The following is a 22,709-nucleotide window of genomic DNA, read 5'->3' on the forward strand; positions in this document are numbered from 1 at the left end:
TCTTGACATTTAACACAGCGTATTTGCTCTGTGTGTTTGCTTATTTCAGCAACCCTTAACAGAGTATTGCTCCTCCTCAGACCTTTATTCTGGGAAACAGAAAAATAATAAAACATTGTGTTCCTCCCATGAATCTGACTCCGCAGTGTTTGGCAGTGAGTTCAGGTCCCAAGTTGAATCCACCTTGCTTGATGCGGTCATCGTCCACCGCGCTGGGACGACATGACGCAGTACGTTCGCTGCCGTGTAACAGTCATGTGTCCGTTACTCGCCGAAAAACTACCATAACCTTTACGTTCTCAGTGACTCGGGGCGCAGTCTCTATCTACAGAACAGAAATGGACTGGATTGGATATAGAGAAGGTGCGTCGGTCCAAGTTGGGTCTGCTTGGCTCAGTTCGGTCCACCTCCTTCTGATGTTGCTACGGTCTACAGCAGATGGCACGCTATTTGAAAAGAGTTGGGGGCAGCTCTGGTTGAGTCTGCTCCCCTCTGTGTGGGACAGTGGAACCGGAGAGGATGTCGGGGGTTGTTGGGAGTCAGATTTAGGAACGTTTGTCAAGTGGAACGATCTAGACCACAGTGTTCCGCTGTCGGTAAGGTGGAGGCGGCAAGACGGTGCCAGATTTCAGGGAAAACTCCGACATGTATTCGGGGTTCTCAGCTACCGCCGGCCGTATGTGTCCGTTCTGCTTATAGAAGAGTTTGGCGTTGGTGGACCCACCCTGGGCGCCATCGGGGGCCGCCTGGTTGGACGATTTGGGAGGCAAGCTGTGCTGCCAGTATTCTGGATTGTCAAAGGTCACCTTGAGCTTCTTCCCAGTGGCCTTCCCTGACATCTGTCCTCCATGCTTCAGCATGCTAGCGGGATGCGCGGTTCCGTGGATCTGGTAGGCTGGCAGGCTGCCGTGCCCTATGGTGGCCGAGGAGGGCAGGCCACCTGACTGGCACACCTGGGATTGGGCAGTAGCTCCTGTTTGGCTCTGGGTGGCGGCGCTGCCACCTGGATTACCAGGTTGTCCTGCAGGTTTGATGGTGTGGTGAGCATGGAGGATGTGGGTTGGTGGGCCGTGGTGACAAGGCATGCCAGATGGAGAGGGCTGGGCCGTGGGGAGCGGGTAGTGGGGCAAGCTGGTCTGGATAGTAAGTGGGAGGTGGGAGCCTGAGGTCGTGGCTGAGATGGACGAAGGAGGGTGGGTGGGAAGGGGCAGACCATTTCTCCTCAGGGCCTCCAGGCCCAGCTCGGCGGGGCTGTGGAAGGTGTTAAGGTAGAGGGGTTCGTTGATGTATTCGTCCTCTCCTTTGGGTTGACTGTTGGGTGTGCTGTGGTAGCCTGGGTTGTCCAAGGCGTGGATCTCTCCGTTTTTGCGTCGCGAGACAAACGGGTTCTCCTCAATGGGATTCAGGTATTCTGTAGCACGGATCAGAAAAGGGAGGGAGGGTAGGAATGAGGAGAAAAAGAGAGAAAGGAGTTCATGAGAGAATAAGACAGACAAACAAAAAGAGCCACACAAATGAAATCGACAGCAGAGAAAACAAAAGAAATGGAAATTGAAAGCAGTAAGAAAGAGAGATCACTCGCTAATGAGGAGAAAAGATGGAGATGATAATGGCGATAATGGCAGCCACTCAGGACCAGACAGGCAACTTGCCAGCAGTTCTTTGGCACTGGAAACTCCATCTGCCCAGGGTGAAAATGCCAGCAAATGACCCCTCTCCACTGCTTCCAAGTGCTATAATAGTGGGGTGCGAAACCTATTGATTTTGCCCACTCTTTCGCTCCTTGACATTGCATCAGATGCATTTTGCTGCAGGCTTTGTTATATTTTGAGCTGCTCAAAAATCAAAGACGGCGGTGCGAGAGTAGAGAGGATGGACTGAATTATGATCAAAGGCAATACATGACTCTGTAGTAGTAGCTGACATACACCACTGTCGACGGAAACACGGTACGCATTTTAATCAATGGAATGAAATGAAATGAACAGGCAAAATGACAGACGGAATGCACTACAAAAGAACATATTTACTCTGCGAATGAGCGGAGAGACGACAGAACGGAGGAAAGGTACACTCGACGGGAGTTTGTAGCACATACAGGAGGCACTTGTTTTACATTTAAATTGTGTTTCAGTCTGCGCAACAGCAGAGAAGATTGTGGTGTAAACTATGGCACCGTGCTACTGGTGTTTTGTAGATGTGTCAGAAATTAATATAATGGTTGAGGTTATTTTAAAGTTTAATGCTGTCTGCACTGTGCTGTGGATAAAATACAACCTCTTAAAATGCAGGAATGTATCTTCCGTCACAAAATGTCCTGCAGGGCTCCAGAATTTCTACCTGGGGTATTTCAGCTTCTCTAAAGCAATTGTGCTGGTTACAAGTGCTCTGTGATATTAACCTGACTTGACTCTGAGGTCCACTACTAAGTGATTCCAGCAGCTACAGCATTTATTTCCCACTCCTTTATTTGTGCTTTGTGTTTCGGTACCTGAGGAGCTCTTGTCCTTCATGGGGGTCATGTATCCGTCCTCATCAGTGTCCCCTCTGGAGGTCCTCTCCCCAAGGAAGATGGTGGGGTCAGCGCTGTACCTCTGGCCCCCGCTGTCCTCTCCCCCAGCCTGGCTCAGGCTCTTTTTATGCAGGCTCCCATTGCAGCGCTGGTCCTCCAGGGCTGGAGCCGAGCCACCTGCTGCTTCCTGGTTCACACAGGCTTGGGCACCGGCCACGGAGCCCTCTGCAGGGTTTGGACCACCGTCTCGATAGCCGAACTGGTTCTGAGGTGAAGGGTGGGTTGCGGATAGAGACAAGAAAAGGTGTTATAATCAATAGGTGAAAGTGTCTTTGTATGACACCGTGCAGCTATTTGGCAAGAGGAGAGCTGGAACAACACTGTTGCAAACCAAACTAAAGATGCCTATAGTTCCATCGAAGCACAACAAACACACATGTGAATGTATGAAGTTTGAGTCGGTTTAGGCCAGCTGTACGCCACCTGCGGCAAAGGAAAAGCTGCTTGTTGAAGGCAAAATTCTCAGACAAAGTTCTGCTGGTGTAGTCATCAGCCTTAAGGGACCGTGAGGGGCAGCCAGGCAGAGCTACAATTCAAAAAACCTGGACCTCAAAAAAAGAACAAAAAACCCCACAAGAAAATACAAAACATGACATGTGAAGCAAAGGGCTTCTCGTGGTGCTGTCTTCACTTGCCGTGGGCTATTTAACCCAGGCCTACTCCTCTGCACTCTGCCAACTGCGAGCGCACTACAGCAGCAATTACAGGAAGCGGAGCAACAAAACACAGGAAGAAAAAAAAAAAAGAAAAAAGAAAAAAAAAGGAAATGTCCTGGAGTTATATCTGTCCACCTACTCCCACTGTCTTCCCTCTACTGCAATCAGCTTCCCTCTGCTCCAAACTTCTCTGTTTATCCCGTCTTCAAAGCCAGTCATTATCCGCTCCTCTTTTCAAGTATGTAGCGTGAGAGCAAATCAGTTCAGATTAGATAATCGTCTGTATTGGACTGCGTCTGCAGCGTTGCAACCTGAATAACTAACTTCCCTTGGCAAAGTCAGCCAGTCTGACGGATTTTGAATGAATTCCTTTCCCGGTCTGGGCATGTGGAGGCTTTTCACTGCATAATCAAAAGACTTTACAATTCTTGACGGGGTGTTGACCTTGAGCACGGAGGGACCCTGGATGGATTACTGTGTGTGTTTTTTTTTTCTTGGGGTGGTACGTGCATGTTTCTCAGGGAACAGGGAGCCGTCGGCAAACGGGTGGGGTGTGAGGGTAAAGGTGCGTCAGATCCGGAGCTGTAGGCCAGCGGCACATGGTGCATGCTGCAGAGCAAACAGCCGAGCCTGCATTCATTGTCTATTAGTAAACGGCTCCGGCATTTTAAGAGAGCGGCAGTTATTTGCTTATGGAGCTCTGAGTAATGAAACTGGGGCCTGGGGACTAAGCGCATAAAGAGCCCAGGTTTAAGCCACACACGCTGAGATGGAAATGATGGAGGTGGGCCATTAGCAGAGGAAAATCATCAGTGTATTGCAAATTCTTAACCACCTTGAACACTTATAGAGGACGGAGAGTTGGGCAGTTTTGAGGTTAAAGTCAAATCAGCAGGCATGAAACTTTTTCCATAAGGAGATGTGATGTGTTATTACATCAAAATCGCAGTTTTCCGCATGTGTTTTTGTGTGTCCATAAACAGTGTCCTTACTCTGTTGGAGTCGACTCGAGGCCTGGTGGTATACGACTGAGGAGCCATGTTGAAACCTCGAGGCACCAGATACTCCTCAGCATCCATCAGGTCATCAAGGTCCTCTTCATCCAGAAGGCTCTGAAAGAACTTGCTGTCATTGGGGCTGGGGAGCTTCATGCGGTCGTCTCCCTAAACAGCACACAAGCGGCATAAGTCAACATTCGATTTAGTCTGGTTGATTTTATTTAGCGGGCGCTATCAGTGCCAGAGGGGTTACGGTTGGTGTGATTATTATTAGTTATACAAAAAAAAAAATTAGCCACAAGGATCACATTTCCATTCAAGCGCTACAGCATTTATTTGTCCGGTGAGAAGCTGATCCATCGGCTGCTCTGAGGTGAACGCACCTGGATGACAAGGTATCGCTGAGGGTCACGGGCCATTCTGCAGAACTCAGCGGCCAGCTCCTTGAACTTCGGCCTGCTGTCTGCGTCAATCATCCAGCCTGGGGAAGAGGAGCAGAAAGACAGGATGTGAGGATGTGGGGTGGGGGTAGGGGGTGGGAAAAGAAGAAGAGGTTGGACAGATAAGTGGATGGATGAAGGCCTGAATGAAGGATAGTCTCTAAACTACAATGGATGAGTTTGGATATGAGTACATGTTTTCACTTTCCACAACAGACAAGGACACTTATGTAGAAATACAGTTGATTGACTGTCCACGGCTGTAGCGTCTCTTGGAAACACTGCTCTTGATATTCTATTGCATTTGCAGTTTGTCCTCCCTCAGTTTCTTTCAGCTTTTCTATTGCCTTCCAACTCTGTGCTGAATGCATGAATATAACAACAACAGCGCTGCATAACTGGGATGGCGTAGAGAAAATGAATGAATACTGTATTTATCTCAGAAATATTTGGAAAATGTTTCAAATATTTTCCAGTGGAGGACCTGTAGAAAATTCACTAGAAGAACAAACATTAATTGCATTACCAGGGACCTTTACTTTAACCTTAATTTAAGCAAAGAACACTAAATGAGCAAAAATGATGTTCACTTAAATGGAGTTCTATACATTTTCAGGGTTAAGTGCCTTGCTCAAGGGCAACTGAGATATAGTTTTTAAGGGAAGAGAAAAGTGTCTTCTTGTTTTCTTCTCTCCCCGAGGCCACGGCTGCTGTAAACACAGCAAGCCCCTGCAGGTGAAGTGAAACGCCAGGTGGTGTCTCAGCTCAGATTAGACAGTAAGCAAAGTGAGCTGCTGGATTCAGAGTCTGCATCCTGATTACATATACTCCAACAGTGATGTCTAAAGTGGGGGCCTTGGTGCCTCCAGCAGTCCTCGAGGGGTGGGTGGGGGGGTGGGGGATCTGCAAACTATAATTGTTCAGTTTCACTTTATTTTAAATGTGGCAGATGATACAGTGACAAATAGTGTTTATGCCTAAACGGTGACCCTCTGTGTTGTCACATCGTCTGTTTGTCTCTCTTCGCTCAGTTCATCTAATTTCCGCTTCAACCCCCCCCCCCCCCCCCCCCGCGCAGGCACATTACCTAAATGAGGTGCAATTAACCTGGCAATCAAACTCTATTTCATCTTTATTGGGGTGGCGGTGAGGCGGCGGGGCGCGCGGTGTGACAGTGCACCAAATCACAAACAACGGCTCTCAGTCAACATGTAATTAGAATTAACGGTGACAATTGCTGAGCTTCCTCCTGGGTTTGAATGGGGTGGCGTGCCCCCCCCCCCCACTATTTTGACTTGATTGACCCCTTTTGACCGTTTCTGATCACTGCTGTGAGGCTCAACATTACGGTTATATGGGAGATGTAACATTTGACATATAAATCAGGAATACATTGGAAACCCTAAGTATTTTTGCTGCATCCTAACTTCCGGGAATCCCTTTGACCTCAGTATTTATCATATTATTTTACATAGCACATAAAATGTATTTCCCTCCTCCTCAGGGACAGAAAGAATGAGCTGGCATAGTTATTAGGCTAAATGGCTGCAGGGCTCTCACGGATTGCTTCTGTGCTGTCAAAAGCCATTGGCAATAGTTTTTCATTTGGAAAAAAACAATTAGATATTATGACATTTTGGTTGGATTAACATTTTTGTCATGGGAATATGTTTTGATATCACGCTCCAAGCTGGATCACATCGTTCTCTTTCAGTACATTTGCCATTTCAGGCACTCTGCTGTTGTCCTCATCCAGAGCAAATCACATCCAGAGCAGGAGTAGAAAAAGTTTAAATTCACAGAGCTGCAAGCTGCCAATAATAAGAAGTATATTCACAGTGCAGATACAATGTTTGTGCAAAAAAAAAAAGAAAAGAAAGATAAAGTAATTAAAAAAGAACAAGAACTGAGAAGCAGGGAGAAAAGTCGGTGGTGAGAAGTTGATGTGAGGTCATTTTCATGAGGTTTTCAGCCAAGAGCAGAAGACAGGGAGTGACACACACGTCACCCCCACCAGAGTTGAGTTCAGACAGGGTGGAGCAATGACCAGACTGGTGTGGGGAAAGGGATAGCCAAGCAGCCGTTAGCTGGCAGAGCTCAGACGATGGATTGGCATGTGTACCTGGACTGTTTCCTGGAAATCTGGGAGGGTGGATCCCTCTGCAGCCATGTAGCCTACACCATAACCAGGGTTCTGAATCCAGCCAGGGGAAGGAGAGCAAGATGGGAGATACATGGGAGGATTCAGAGGATGGAGAGAAGGCGGGTTTTTTGGATGAGCTGTAGAGGCCGGAGGGGTAGTTGGGGTGGATCGGCTGGGAGGGGAGGTGTGGTTGTCCAGATGGAAGATGACATGAACAGGGAAGTGGGCAGAGTCCCTGGTGAGGACGGGCCTGCATGTAGCGGACCATGAACCAGCACCTCGTCACAGTTTTGTGACATGATTCTCTTTTCCTCTGTCTGGTTTTTTCATCTTTCCTCTTTCTCTTCCAGCCTTGAATCCAAACCCCTGAGCTCAAATAACACCTTACCGGATGAATATTAAAAACATGAAGCACTTTATTAAACTGCAACTCATCTGTGACAGCTGCAGCACTGTATAAACATGATTTAAAAATGAAAAAGTCAAATTATTTTTGTGTTTATTATGATTGCTGCTCTGCAATGTTGTCTTCAACACTGCTGCCACCAACTAGCACAAACTCCCAGCCATGAGGTAATCCAGCGCATTACCTATATACATTAGTTTTTGCACATTTTAAACAAATAGGATATGAGTGTAGACTTTCAATAAAGATGGACGTAGCCTCCTTGACATCACCCACAGGTTTCTGAAGAGCGGTTTTGAAGCGGGCTGCTTCATCGTTATTTAAAAATAAAAATTCACCTCCCGTACATTTGACATGAAGGAGGAAATTAGCCGTAGAGACCAAAACCATTTTTGTACCAAGATGTAAACATGTTTATTTCTGCTGCAAAGTAATTTTAGAAATGAGCAAGTCATTTTTCAGCCCTGGAGGTTGCGGCTTAGATGTAACAAGTTAGTTAAAAAGACTGGTTCTGGATTTTTTTTTTTTTAACGCTTTGGGTCGGAGTCAGGCTAGTGCCCGCCCCCCCCCCGCCCGGCCCCCCCGCTCGCCCCCCCGTCTCCAGTCTTTATGCTCAGGTAACATCGATCTTCTCACTCTCAGTTCTTAGAAAGAAAGAGAATACACGATTTCCCTCAAATATCAAACTATTCCTTTGATTCATTGTACTTAAATACGCTTTAAGAACTCATATTTTATATTTCATTTAAGCACTTATAGTTTTTGCCTGTATACTCATAACATGGCACAATATAGATACTGGCAAAAAATACTATATCTAGAATCTAAGAAAATGTAATCAACAAATAAGTTATGATGTACCTTATCATTATAGGTGACGGAAAGACTTTATTAATCCCTGGGGGGAAATTCACCAGCAGAAATGATTGTGAAATACACCACTCTGCACAGTTTTTATTAAAATAAAAGATCTGCTTCTGGGTCTTGATTCAGTGCTGCTTGCCTCCTATAAATCATATTTTGCACACACATGCTTGCTTGTGAGTACATGCATGTGGGTAACTGTGTTTGTGTGAGTGTTTGTGTGTGTGTTTTGTTTTCTCACATTTGACCATGACCATGTAGACGTCTATGGTGCAAATGGGCGGCTGGGGCAGACGCTCCCCTTTCTCCAGGATGTCTGGGATTTCTCGAGTGGGGATGCCGTCGTACGGCTTGCCTCCGAATGTCATCAGCTCCCAGATGGTCACTCCTTTGAGGATGTTGGAGGGGGGAAAAAAAACAAACAAAAAAACAAAGAATGAATGAGAGACAAGAGAGCCAGAGAACGACAAATGAATGCAAATCAAATTAATAGATATACAGGAAATGGGATTTCTTGTTTCCTCTCACAGGTACGAGCATAAGACATAATACATTTAGCACCCACCATAACTCCACACGTCACTCTGATGGGTGAACTTCCTGTAGTGGATGCATTCCAGAGCCATCCATTTGATGGGCATCTGAGGAGAGACAGATACACAGAGGAATTTTATGATGAAAGACGCAAAAAAAAAAGTCTGAAAAATCTGAACTATTATTATTATTCACAGCTGAGCTGCACAACAGGAGGCCCATCTTTTAATCTAGTGTTGGTGAGGTATTGGGAAATCGACATTGCTTTCAACCATAGTTTTGCTCTGCTCAATATAACTCAAGTACTGTGATTGATTAGCTTCAGTCTAACCTAGGGATCGTCAATAGCGAGCATGCTCTTTAAGACACTAAATGAGATCGTACTGGCCATTTGTCCCACATTATATCAATAGCCTATAGGTTGAGAAGAGGGAGTGTTTGAAATAGTAATAACAATATGTTCTTTGACATCTCTGACAAGGACAGCGGCACACATCGTCAGATCCTAACTGCCGTATGATTTCCATATTGACTGCAGAAGGGAATTCTCAGCTGTGGAGCCCAATGAAAAAGGCAATTATCTGGCCTTTTAGCGTGCGAGCGCACATATGCACACACACGTACTGTACATGCGCAGGACATTTTAAAATACAGCCCCTCCCTTGGTGCGGGAGCCTGACACATTTCCCCTGGGGGGGGGCGCGACGAAAATGCTTCAGGTTAGAAATGTGATACGATGCCTCCGCTTTCATCTTCTGTTGATTTATCTCCCACGGCACAACTATTTTTATGGCAATACATGTAGATGCGCTGACAAAAGCTCTCATTTATCGAGGCATCAGTGAACACCAACTTGGAGTCAATCACTCTTGGCTGCATCAAACTTGCCTGGCTGATGGAAATACTTCTCTTCCTCTCCTGTGCCCAGAGATAACAACTCGAAACTGGAGATGCAGTGGCTACCTCCAGGCCTCCAGCTGAGCAGATTCAGCAATGAACAAGGCAATTTAATAAAGCGAGCTGATCAGGACAATTTGCATAGTAAGTCTCGAGCGAGGGAGAAGAGAAGGGGCTTCTGATTAATGCGGTCTGGGTCCCCGAACAAAACAAACCGATCGGAAGCGTGGCTGCGTTATTTGTTTGGATGAAGTGCTTCGAAATTGCATTTTACTGAAACAAAGTTCACCAGAGTTTGCTTGACCAAATGAGTTTCACAGATCTGGAATTGTTAAAGATGTTGCTTCTGCGAGCAGAGAACTGTGTGTTCACCTCAAATGTTCATGCAGAGAAGAGACATCTACACAGAGCTGTCTACATTAGATAAACTTGTGTTTTTAGTTTATTTAAAGCTAAATCCAGCTTTCCTCCACCTTTGGTTTTTTGCATCACAGCCAACATCTAGTAAGGTGGAGCCAACTACTACAAATACTTTTGGCCCTGGAGCCTTACAGGGCTTCTATGTTTCCCTGGTCACCACCACTGACCTTTTGTTTCACTACTTTTCGGTTGCAGTACTTTACGACTGCACAGAACGTGCACACGCCTCCACTTACACCAACCTTGCCCCCGTCTGCGTTGTACTCCTTCTCGTCAGCGTCCAGCAGCCGCGCCAGGCCGAAGTCGGTGATCTTGATGTGATTGGGCGACTTCACCAGCACGTTCCGGGCGGCCAGGTCTCTGTGGACCAGCCTCCTCTCCTCCAGGTACATCATCCCCTGAGAGCGAGAGAGAGAGTGAGAGAGAGAGAGAGAGAGAGAGAAAAAAAAAGGGAAAAGAGAAGATGATCGTCGATGCGGTGAATGTCAGCACTAACATAAAATTATTGTCATAACTGTCATCATTAACCGCACACCCACGCAGAGATTTGGATACAATCTTCCATCATGATCGTGCTTCTTGTATATTACTCTGAAAGACAGCAGCTTTCACAGCATTGCGATGTCAGGAGCTCAGACTTCCCATGAGTGATGCATGCAGCAGAAATTCTAAAAACAAAACTCAACATTTCTCGACTGGGAGGTTTTTTGAGAAGTTGTCATCGTGTGTTCAGAGAATCCAGGAAACATTAGAGAGAAATTCTTGCTCGAAATCCTCCAATTCCTGCAATGACTGACACTTGGTAAACGATTGAGCATGCAGTATATTCGAACCGTGGCAGATCATTCGAGATAAAACAGGTACCAGATGTGTTGGAGCTGTGTCTTAAAGTGGGACATCTGTATCTACTTCTTGTAAAAGTGTCCGTCTCAGGTGTTATCTGCTTTTGTCATGACTGAGATTGTGTCTCTGACATCTCGTCCCCATGTCTTCGATAATTGGGGCCATTTTCAAATGGCTAGGCATCGAGAATAATGGATGTCCTTCCAAATTGTTAATGTTGGTTATGAACACGGCATGGGCAAAGCGAGGACGGGGAAAAACAACAAAGCCTTGAATGGAGAGAAAGGCAACTTTGCTTTGCAGCCTTGATTTGTTGCTCAATGGTCTGGATGCAGCAAGGACTCTTGACAGCCGCACAAAAACCTATTCCCAGCCATGAAGGCATGCTCACACACACACACACACACATACACACACACACACACACACACACACACACACACACACACACACACACACACATGAAGACTTACCTCAACCTAAAAGTAGAAAAACACATTCTAGCTCCAAGGCACACATACACAAATACACACGTCCTCTTTTCTTCATGAATTCACAGACACATGAGGCGAGCGCTCACACCCTCGTGACACGCACGCACACACGCACACACACACACACACACACACACACACACACACACACACACCCACACACACACTCCTTCTTGGCGGACAGGCAAGGCTGGGCCAATTGAAGTGTATTAGACTGGATGTTAAACAAGTGGATGCCACTTTGCAGGTGGATCAATACAAACACCTCAGTGAGGAGGGACGCAGTCACTGTACCCAGCAGACAATGACAAATTCCAACCCAGGCCCCCACGCCTCCGCTGGCGCGAGAGAATCATTGGCCATTTGAAATACTTATGGTGAAAATACTTCATATGTGTGTGTGTGTGTGTGCGGTCACATATTGAGCCACATTGTGTTGAAATGCTCGTCGTGGCGAGCTGCCCCGCGCCGCCGCCTCCTCCCAGACGAGTGTGAGGATAAATCGATAGCGCCGACGTCTGGCTCGCCGCTGGCTGAGCCCTCATCCATCATCCGCCGGCCTCGCTGAGACGGACGCGTGGTCACACTCGTACGTGCACACACACACACACACACACACACACACGCGCGCGCGCGCGCTGACAGAAACCACCTGGAGACCACCTATACGGTAAAGCAAGACACATTTCACCGAACATACCTGGTGACTCTCACAATATTTCTATCTGTCAACCTGCTTCCGTGTCTCTCAGTATCTTTCTCTTTTATCTACCAGTTCAGCACACTTCCTACTTCCTTATTCTGTGTCCCTCTTCCTGCTAATGTGTGGCATACTTCACATATATGAGCCAATGTGCTAGGACAAGGCAAAAATCCCCCCCCCCCCGATTCCTGAAAGTGTATTTAAAATAGATTACCTCTGGGGGATTCGGGCAGGCGATCAATAACAATGCTGATTACAATAAGCCCGAAGACGACCGGGCCACGCAATATTTATCCCCGATGTCGACGTTGAGAGGAATTAGGAATCAATGGCCCACACAGTCCATTAATACTCTTCGACTTAAAGTGACGGGGCAATGAGGGGAGGCCATCGCACTGACAGGGGGGAATGTACGGCAGCTCAAGGAGCCAATTAATTTTCAGCCACTCCAGGCGGTAAACACCAGCGTCCCAGCGGAGGACGTGGGGGCAGCCTTGGTTTCAGGTCGAGAGGGTCCTGCTGATTGTGCTGCCTGAACACTGCTTAAGTGTAACAATCCCCAGAGTCCTGATGTCTTTAAGAATCGGAAGTGGTGGAATAAGATAATTTGTGATTACGTAACCTGTAGATCAGACAGGAATCTGCAGAGGAAGTAATTAGACCTGCCATGTTTGGTAAACATCATTTACAATTCTGTTAGGACACGCTGACAAAGCACACACTTAGAAATATTCTTCCTTGTTATGTTGTGGAGCTTTTAGCTGTTTCACAACCATACACAATATTGCCTGTGTATGATTGACAGCTCCAGATACTCCCTGTCACCTCTGAAAGAGCTACCGCATAATGTAATGACGTAGATTCTACCTCGACACCTACTACCTTTGCAGCAATAGGAGACAGTTGAGCTGCAATGGTAGGAAGTGTTGAGATAGAATCTACGTCATGCCGTAGCCGTCCCTTTAATCGTCACTGCTTAAAGTCCCTATTTTCTGTTTTTGAAATTTTGCAAAAGCCAAACAAAATAAAGTTGCTAACTGCGAGTTGCAACCAAGCGGCAATGGAGCTGCATGACAACTGTGAGGGTGAAGTTTTAAACTTATGCATAATTGAGGGTGTACTGCTTTGAGTCACAGGTGGGTGAGTGTATGCTTGCCACATACTAGCATGCACGCAATTAGCCGGAAGTTAGGTGGAGTCGTGCACTGCCAAGATGGCGACTGGCGAAGCGGCCTGCTCCGAGCTTCAAAACCACTCTCCAAAAAACCTGTGGGTGACGTCACAGGCTACATCCATCTTTATTTAAAGTCTATGGTTGCAACCTGCCTTCATGCCCGGAAGGCAAAAAATCACTGTGCTCCCTCTCAGCCATTATTTTTCCAGTACCATTCCACTCAAAGAACATGTTCACGGCTGACCTTTAAAGAGGAGATTATATAGACTGTGCTGATGTGCAAAAGCGAAAGGGAAGTGTTTCTTCTCTTTTTAAGTTTCTTAACACTTTACTTTTTAATGCAACATTTGCATGTGGAAAAAAAAACTATATGCAAAAGGACAATATCATTTATTGACATAGCTGAAGCTACTTTTTGAAATGTATACAGGTTTGCAGACACTAACAATCCACATGAAAGGCTCAGAAGTTCATATCAGAGCCTTTAAGCACTCGCTGAATTTGCAGCGAGACAGACGTAAGCCCTTGTGAAGTGCATCTTAAAGTCTGTGACACCATGAGTCCGAACGATGAGATTGTAACATACAGCCCCGTGGAGGGTGACATGGAAAAGGAAAAGAAGGTGGCAGTGAGCATGCAGAGATTTCAAGGGCATCTGGACACATCCACTCAGAACTTGTACCTGTAAAAGTCCCAATTTTTTAAGTTACTCAAGCAAAACCTTTGCTTTTTGTATGACAGGAAAATAAAACAGTTTGAAAGGCTGTGGGAAAGGGAATTTGTCGATTTCCACTCACTGCACCTGATGAGATCATATGATGAAGCTTTAAAATAAAGCTCCAAAATTTTGTCACATAAGTAGCGACATTTAATTCTGTATGTCAATTTGGCTTTTTCACAGTGGAAAACATTTTCAGGTCAAAACCAGATGATCGGTCACTGTCAAACAGCAGCAGCACCTTCGGCCAGTTCAGTGAAGGCCTCCATTCCCAGAAGACACGTACTTGAACCCTATGCGAAAGGTCCACTGATGCATTTTTTTTTTCACAGCAGCTTTGTGAGCCCCGTGCTACATTGGTGCATTAAGGTTAAGGACCCACCAGCGCTGTTGCACATCCCAAATGACACTGGGAGAATGTTTGAATCTGTGAGAGCATGAAGTGCTGCTGCGGTATTTTGAAATATTTTTTTGTGCCAAAAACATTATACTTCATGGAACTTTTCAAGAGCTGTTTAGGCAAGACCTTTTGCAAGAGTCAGACTGTGCTTCAGGAGTCGAGTCAGCAGTCCTGTCACCCATTAGCCACTCTGTGTTGGTCTGTGTATATGCTTCAGACGGGTGACACTGACAAAAAAATACTGTTTTTGCAACTGATTAAACTATTAGTGCAACCATTTATCACACAGAGCACCGCTTGTTTGTGTTTGCACGAAACAAAAAGTAGTTTATCCTCCTCTGAGCAAACTGGCTGCTAGGCAGGATGAAATCTCATTTTCAACATTGCTGCCGAGTCCTGAAGTGCCTACAGGGGCTAAAAGGTTTCGAAAGCACCCAACAGACTGGGGTCATGGCTGGTCCATGACCCATTAGCACCTTCTCTCTAGCATGACGCAAAGAAGACTAAAGATCTGAGTCTTCAGTAATGGAGGAGAACAAGAGGATGAAGCCAGGCGTGAAAAGAGGAGCGGGGTAGTGTGGAACTGCAGAGAGCAAACACCTCAGCGGGGGAGAAAGATGCTGTGGAATAAAAGATGCTGAGTATAAAGAATAGCTGCTGGACGGTAAGTGGAGGAAGAGGACGACGGACATGATGGGTTAGTACAGCAGGTAATAAATTCAGTGCAGGTCTTCAGCAGATACAGTATTTGGCTATTACTAACACGCTAACATGAAATGGTTGCTGATTTTATTAAGTATGACTTCTTCAAATTTGTTGCCAAGCAACATGCTCTTTCAGGAAGCAGTGGGATCCAACAGAGGTGAGGTAGTTTTAATGATAAAACTCTTGGGTACAAACGTTTGCACATGAGCAACACTTTATTTGGGAATTCATGTCAAGAAAAGCATAAAAGCTAAATAGGCAGGGTGCTCAGTTCCAGGAACCACAAGGTAAGGGGTGCCTGTTTCCTGAGGGAACGATAAGAGCGCCACGTGTGGTGAAACCCCCAGCCCCCCGTCTCCTACCGAAACCCCCGCCGCGAAGCCCACCCCACCCCACCGAACAGGAGAAGACGCAGCAACAATGTGAGCAATATGGGACTGCCCGCACGCCGAGAACTGGGACTGGTGCGATAAGGGGCGCGCACAATGGGTCCGCTCAGGTGGCGCAGGTGGTCGTCTGTCATGGGCTGGGTGCTGCGCGGGAGATAGAATGGAAGGCATTCCCACAGAGCTGGCAGTCTCCAAAGCATGTGTGAAAAACCAGTGTGTGTTTGCATTGTGTGTGTGATAGAAAGAGAAAAATGGAAGGAGTGAGAATGAGCCAGTCAGTGTCCAGATGCGCCTCTCTTTAACCATTCACACAAGCACATAATACGCTCAAATTTTATTCTGAAATACTCTTATGAAAGTCTGGTTAAATTTATTATAAGCACCTTTTACAAGCTGGTTCAGCACATAGCAATTTGGGAAGATGCGGGGGAAAAAAAGAAGGTTTAGATGATGGTGCTGTGGTAGTATACTGTTTGAATTATCTCCACAGAAACCAATAAACTGCATCACCAGATGGTCCAGGTGCATGTGACATAATGTGACATATAGAATGACAGCTCAGCGGTGGCGCAGGAGTCGGCGCACAGGCCCATTTGCTCCGCATTCAGCCGTTCTGGAACCACAGTGCAGGGAAAAAAAATGCACCTATCTATCAACCTGAGCTGACGTGAGTGTGTTTATTATGTGTGTGTGTGTGTGTGTGTGTGTGTGTGTATGCGATAAACCACGTGGGCGATATTCTCTTGGTGGTGAGCGGCTTTCCGAAACAGCGTCGGAACTCATCCGCGCTTGATGTGTTCCTGCTTCCACCTTTAATTATATCCACCTCAAGAGAGAGAACCAAATGTAAAATTATCTAAGCTCTGTCACCATGATCTCAGCTCCCCTGTGGGACGGAGAGATCCTTCCAAAATGTCACCGTGCAGGCAATAAAAGACCGCTGCTGCCAAATTTACATGAGCAAATGTCAATAATTTTTTGGCTGCTGCAGTGGAATTAGAAAGAGGAAAATAGCAACTTTTTGATCAGTGAGATACATTTCTGTAAAGACAGTGACATAAAGTTGCAATCCCAAGAAGAACAAAACACTCCTGCAATTAAATCGATCGTTTGCTGCAACAAAAGACGACATGACATGCAGCCATGCAGCTAAACGTCCTTGCTGGGTGAGCGGCTCTGTCCACGCGTCAATTAGCAGCACTCCAGTGAGATCCTGTGAAGTTTCGACGTAGCCCACGGGCAACCGTGAGAACAGTAATGACGGGTTTCATCGACAGCTCAGCAGCCTCTGAGCTCGACAGGTGAACCAAACAGAGAGGAGGACAGAAAGCAAGAGGGAAGGAGAGAGAAAAGAAAATTGGAGCGAGGAAATCTGATCCTTACTTGAATCAACTGAGCACCAGGGCTATACACTCAATGCAGCATTCAGCCTTCACAGTAATGCCTATAATTTGTCTGCTACTTGCTGTGACACTGCGAAGTTCTAAGTTTTAATCACAGGGGATAATTATCACACTGAGAAGCTGTCAGACTCCTCTTGATTTGACCTGCCCATCGGCTGACCCTGATACAGAGAGAGACACATTGTTCTGTTGGTATGAACACGTACATGTTCGAACAAAGATGAATTCACATGAATTCATGATGATTATAGGAATGATGTATTAGGACACACGACTGTATGCGTGGGCACACAAACAAGTGACAAAGTGCTATTATTTCCCTGACTTACTGCATCCTGTTTGTTTATAAGAAGACAGGTAGTGCGGAGAAAATGAAAAATTGATTGCGCAAAATTGATTCGTATCAGAACCCGGCGGAATTACATGTGCTTGTTTTATGAGGATGACATTTGTAGGACTTGATAATAGAAAAAAAAAAAAAATTAAAATTATTATTAGCAAATCTCAGAAAACGCATGGTAAGGAGGCGTCACAGGAGAATCCCCCTGCGCCGCCGTTCATCTGCATGGGTGCATATGCCTGTGTCTAATGAGCCTCGGCTCCAGGCGTCATGAGTAATGGGTGTGTATGGAGAGAGGTGACCGATCCAATCAGGCCTTCCTACCCAGTGGATCTGGCAAATCAAATCCCTCCTCTTATGCATCCTTGAGCGCTGCTGATCCTTACAGATAATTAGAAAGACCCTGGGGGCTTATCCCTCCACCGCCCACTCTCCCCATCACCTCGTACTCTTCCTCCTCGGCCTCCCTGCAGCCCGTTTCCTCATTTTGTTGCATCAGCAGGGACACGAACGTACTCCTTGGGGACTGGTCTCTGTGTGTGTGTGTGAGTGTGTGTGTGTGTGTGTGTGTGTGTGTATAAATTTGTAAATGTGTTGGCGTTGGAGGAAGGGGAAAACTGCTCAGGGTGCATATTAGTTGGTTTTGTTTTGTTTTTTATGATGTGGCATTGTATTATGGGTTGCTCTGTTTGGTAATCACAGTGTGATGTGCTTCCTGACAAGCTCTGAGATGCAAAGATTTGTGGGACTGCATTATTAATGAAGCCCTGCGTGAATGAAGTGCTGAACGTGGATCACTACTGGAATGCCTGCTGACAGCATTAAATTCACTATAACTTAGTATAATGTGTTTCACACTGGAATAAAAGAGACTGACTGTACAGGGTGGCACTGGAAACATCAATCATTCGCTATATATCAATTTCGCCTTGCACTTAAAAGTCCTTTTCAGACAGTTTAAATGTACAAGTGAAGTATATATAATTTCCAACTCCTTTTAAATTTGTCATTAACATAAACTAAAGGTGGCATGCGATAAAATTTTACTGTGTATCTGAATCCTGTGTTAAATCAACACAAGGTACACGTACTAGCTTTTCCTTTACGTTTGCACATGGATCTGTTGACATGCAAGCTCGGGTGCTGTCATGATATTTATTCATTGCACTTTAAAGAACCTATTTATAAGTTTTGCTATTGCTACAAAGCTAACATTAGCATTAACAGCTATTTACTTATCAGTCTTACCAAGAGGTTGGAATAGAGAAAAAAAAAATCAACATCAAACCAATCACTTTGCACATCTGAGCGTCTAATTTGACCAAAAGTGCTTTGAGGTGCTTCGCCGCCACGCTTCCATCAGCTTTTATCAATCCAGTCCTGGAAGCTATCATTCTGATGTCCTCTGACGCACATCAGACATTTCCCATTTCCTGCACATGCTCGACGTGTCAGTGATAAATACGCCGAGGTGGAGAAACATCTTTCACCTCCAGGCTTCATCATGTCTGCTCATCAGCTGTTAACTGGAATTTAAATGGATGTTGTTGACAGGAGTCATGTTACTCTCCAGTTCCTAATCATAATTGCCTTTTAGAGCAAAGTGATGTGTTTTAAATCATTCTTAATTTTCCTGCCACAGCACCTTTTATTCAGAGCTACAGGATGGCAACAAGCACTGATATATGAACTACAGTATGATGTTTGAAAATAATATTCACTATTTCAATATATTCAGTGATACCTGAAATTTCCGAGGAAGGGTGACCTTTAAATTTACCATTTAAATATTATTAATTCATCAAAATACCACAAGAACTGTAGCATGGAGAGAGAAACCAAAGGGGCGTTCACACACAAAAGCCCAGTTCAATTCTGACTTGATATTGATATCTGCATGTATGACACAGGCATGATAATAAAGAGGTCACAAACAGAACACTTGTGTGCTTGCAGCTTGTATGCTGTCAGGTTACCAAGTGTTTTCAGTCTGTTTATAGTGACTCTTTCAGAATTTGTCTTTTGTTGGGCCGGTTTTAACCATCAGAAGTTTCTAAAGGCTTGTGTCATGTTTTGTTGCCATGGAGGCCATAAATTCATGGCAACTGAAAGCAAGTTCATTGCAACAGTGTCAAATTCACAGTTGTTCATGCATCTATCCACGCAGAGCTTCCTAAGATGTTTTGCAGTGCTACAATGAAGCCTTTTTTTATTTGCCTCTGAGAGACAGCAGTACTTATTCATCCAGCCACAAAAGGGCCAAGGTCTGAAGAATGTCAATTTGGGTCTTTTAAGTTTTAACCAATGTTGTCAGTAAGGAGCACTTGCGGTCAACATCGGCTACATACCTGATGAAAACACAAATATTCTGTCTATGTAATGGGAGCAAAGAAAAAAAGAAAAAGAAAAAAGAAGAAAGGAAAATCAGGGCAACTTCAGCGGGAGTTTAATTGTCTACATACACGTGTCCAGGCCCTGCAGGAGCATTGTTTCCTTTCATTGAGATGCGATAACATGATAGACGCAAGGAGGGGAGGTGATTTCATTCAAAGCAAAGATAGGAATCCATCTTCCAGGGCGGGAGGGAAAGATGAAGGATATGAGCTTGAGCAGGAGAAAGTGTTAAGGCTTGGCTAATGAGTACAGGCGAGATGTGTCTGCTCAGCACAGAGCAGCATTTGCAGGGAAGTGAATGACACAGAGGGCTCCGCACTAAGCTTGACCAGATTGGATCTCCAGCCATCAGGTGGTATCTCCGGGGAGCCACCACAGGATGTAAATCCAAACACACACACACACACACACATACACACTCTGAAAGTGAAAGTGTACACATCTTTCTGTCCACACGGGAATATTACCACACATGAGTGCACCCAAAGATCAGGAACCAAATCGAAAAGACCAGAGATTTTACTTTCCCTGACTAAGCAGTAGCAGGACACCGTGTGTGTGTGTGTGTGTGTGTGTGTGTGTGTGTGAAGGCACTGGAGTATTTTTCTTGACGTCTGTACGTGCTTAGTTTCCCACACATATATCTCAAAGCAGGTGCTATAAATTAAAACGATCATATCATTGCTTCTGCACTCATGCTTTCATGCATATTTTACCACAACGTCGTACGGTGTCGAGCTCACCTTGGAGAAATTATTTAAGGTCAGTGTTCTACACCATCATTAGCTCTGTCAATCTGTAAAATGCTGTCCAGGGCCGCCACGGCAGCAGAGCTCTACTCCAACCGGAGGGGTTTTCCTGCAGGGCATGTTGCGTTAATGCGAGTCCACCAGTTCGCCGGTGGGTATGTTTACACGAATCACTCTACTCCCTCACCCCTCACCAACTGAAGGCCTGTGTGTGACCTAGATACAAGCCCCTGCCCAACAGCGATCCCCCCCCCCCAAAACCAATCAAGACTCTCGTCCAGACTGGGCTTCAGTGCCAAAGCCAATCATTTCACCGGCAGGACAGCTACTTGCTGAATCTATTCTACTTTCATTATACTGAGCCTGAGGAGAGAGACTGTGAAAGGAAGACAGAGAGAGAAAGAGAGAGGAAAGGAGAGGAGGGGGAGCCAAATTAAAAGACTCCCGTAGCCCCACATACACTTAGTTCCGATCCCATATTTAATTCAGTGATTGATTTGTTCATTAAAATACATCCCAAACCTAATTATTCCATTAATAATCCAAAACCTAATGAAAAAATACTCTGTATATGTGTGTGAGACAGTGTGAGGGTGAATGAGACTGAGAGGGAGATTCAGTTGGTGAGTGGTAAAGAGAAGGGGAGAAGAGGGAGATGCAAAAAGGGACAGAAAGGGGAAAAGGAGGTCATTTTTATGCACTGAGAAATTTGTATTTTTCTCTCCACACACACACACACACACACACACACACACACACACACACACACACACACACACACACACACACACACACACACACACACACACACACATACAGGGTCACTTGAGGACATGTGAGTTGGAGTGGGTAATGTATGTGGAGATGTATGGCAAACTTTGACCTCTGTTAACCCCAGCACACAGCCACCATGGGAACAGAGACAACGACAGCTTTGTAAAAAGAAAGGAAACGTAAAAGGCGAACAGAGAGGGAAAGAAAAGGGAAGTTAAGAGAAGACAGAAGGAAAGGAAAGGAAAGGAGGTAAAAGGACGGGAAATGAAAGATTATCAAAGGAAAGAGGAAAATAATGGGAAAGGAAATAATAGGAAATGGAACAGGATAAATGAAAGGAAAGTACAGTAAAACAGAGGCAAGGAAATGAAGGAAAGGTGGTGAGAAAAAGGAAAGGAAACACACAGATCCCAACAGACCTCTGTGTGTGTCCTGCATTATTTCTGTAACTCCATGCATGTGTTATTATGTGAGTGCCAGTCACTGTGAGTGTGTGTGTGTGTGTGTGTGGCGGTAGGAGTGGGGCAGCCCTGAGTGTGGCTGTAGATTAATGGGGGCCATTATCTCAATGCCCAAAACACTCAGTGATGAAGAGTCACTGCCTGGCGACAGGCCTCGGCCAATCAATTTGCAGCGCGGCGGTCAACTGCCCGGGTCAGAGCCCACATACGGCTGGTGTTTGTGCTGTTGTTGTGGCGGTGTGTGGTGGGGGTGGGGGGTGGGGGGTGGGGGAATTGGCAAATTGCCACGACTTTATGGTGAAATCGGAAAAAAAAGAGATTATATTTCTGCCTGGTTCAGGTGGTTTTGCAGCTCGGATGGACAGAATCCATGTGTCATTTCTCTCTGGGTAAACACTGCAATGTATGTACTCAGCAGTCCTGGAGAATAACTAAGTAGATTCAAGGTTCAAGGTTCAAGGTCATCTTCACTGTCCCAGGAGGGGCAACTTGTTATGCAGCGAGGGTTCACATGATGACAAAATACAAAAGGACAGTAACAGTAAATCACAAAACTAGTGCAGGGAAATGGCAATTCGTGACAAGTATACAAATATGCAAGTGTTCAAATATGCGGTGGTAGCGGAAGGAATATAACCATCAATAACACTTGGGATGAAAGAGACATGGAGACCCCTCGTCCTATAAACAGGTCTGAGAGGAAGAGCTCAAGCTCCTTCTGGAGTGGATGGTCCTAGAAGTCCAATACAGCGTGAGTCCCCTGAAGGACCTGCCTGATTTATAACAGGTGGCCATTTTAACAAGACTGCTGAGTCAAATGTCTTTAGTTTTTGACAAATTTAGATGGAGGAAAGACTCATCACACCAAGCCACAAAGTCATCCACCACCGCCCGTGATCCTCTTCCTCCCCTTCAAGAAGGCTGACAGTAACAGAGTCAGCGTGTATCTATTCTTATGGTTGCTGTGACACTTGTAAGAGTTGTAAAAATCCAGTCCATTAGTCAAGTCAACAAGTCCATTATCCAACCAATCAGGTGAGGATCAAGTTTGAAGTGGCAAATGAGCCTCTCTGTGAGCAGGAGTGACTGGATGGTATTAAATGCTGAAGATAAATCAATAAATAAAAGTCTGACATGAGTCTTGTGGGCCTCCAAATGCTGATACAGAAAGTGTAAGAGTGTGATGACAGTATCCTCCACACCTCTACCAGGTGTGTGTGCAAACTGTAACA

General features: G+C 45.5%; 1 protein-coding gene across 1 annotated transcript in view; it reads right to left on the reverse strand.

Moving 5' to 3' along the window:
- Positions 1-277: 277 nt before the first annotated feature.
- The window catches only part of LOC111233771 (receptor tyrosine-protein kinase erbB-4-like), a 110,391-nt gene continuing 87,959 nt past the window's right edge, over positions 278-22,709 (reverse strand). Inside the window, exons 21-27 of the mRNA XM_022761663.1 lie at positions 10,167-10,328; positions 8,645-8,720; positions 8,321-8,467; positions 4,610-4,707; positions 4,221-4,391; positions 2,492-2,777; positions 278-1,411 (exon numbers count right to left, since the gene is read on the reverse strand). Of these exons, the coding sequence (XP_022617384.1) occupies positions 573-1,411; positions 2,492-2,777; positions 4,221-4,391; positions 4,610-4,707; positions 8,321-8,467; positions 8,645-8,720; positions 10,167-10,328 (1,779 nt within the window). The 3' untranslated portion in view covers positions 278-572. The remainder of the gene's footprint in view (positions 1,412-2,491; positions 2,778-4,220; positions 4,392-4,609; positions 4,708-8,320; positions 8,468-8,644; positions 8,721-10,166; positions 10,329-22,709) is intronic.

The sequence above is a fragment of the Seriola dumerili genome, unplaced genomic scaffold, assembly GCF_002260705.1.
Source record: "Seriola dumerili isolate Sdu_G_001 unplaced genomic scaffold, Sdu_1.0 BDQW01000019.1, whole genome shotgun sequence".
Classification (NCBI taxonomy): domain Eukaryota; kingdom Metazoa; phylum Chordata; class Actinopteri; order Carangiformes; family Carangidae; genus Seriola; species Seriola dumerili.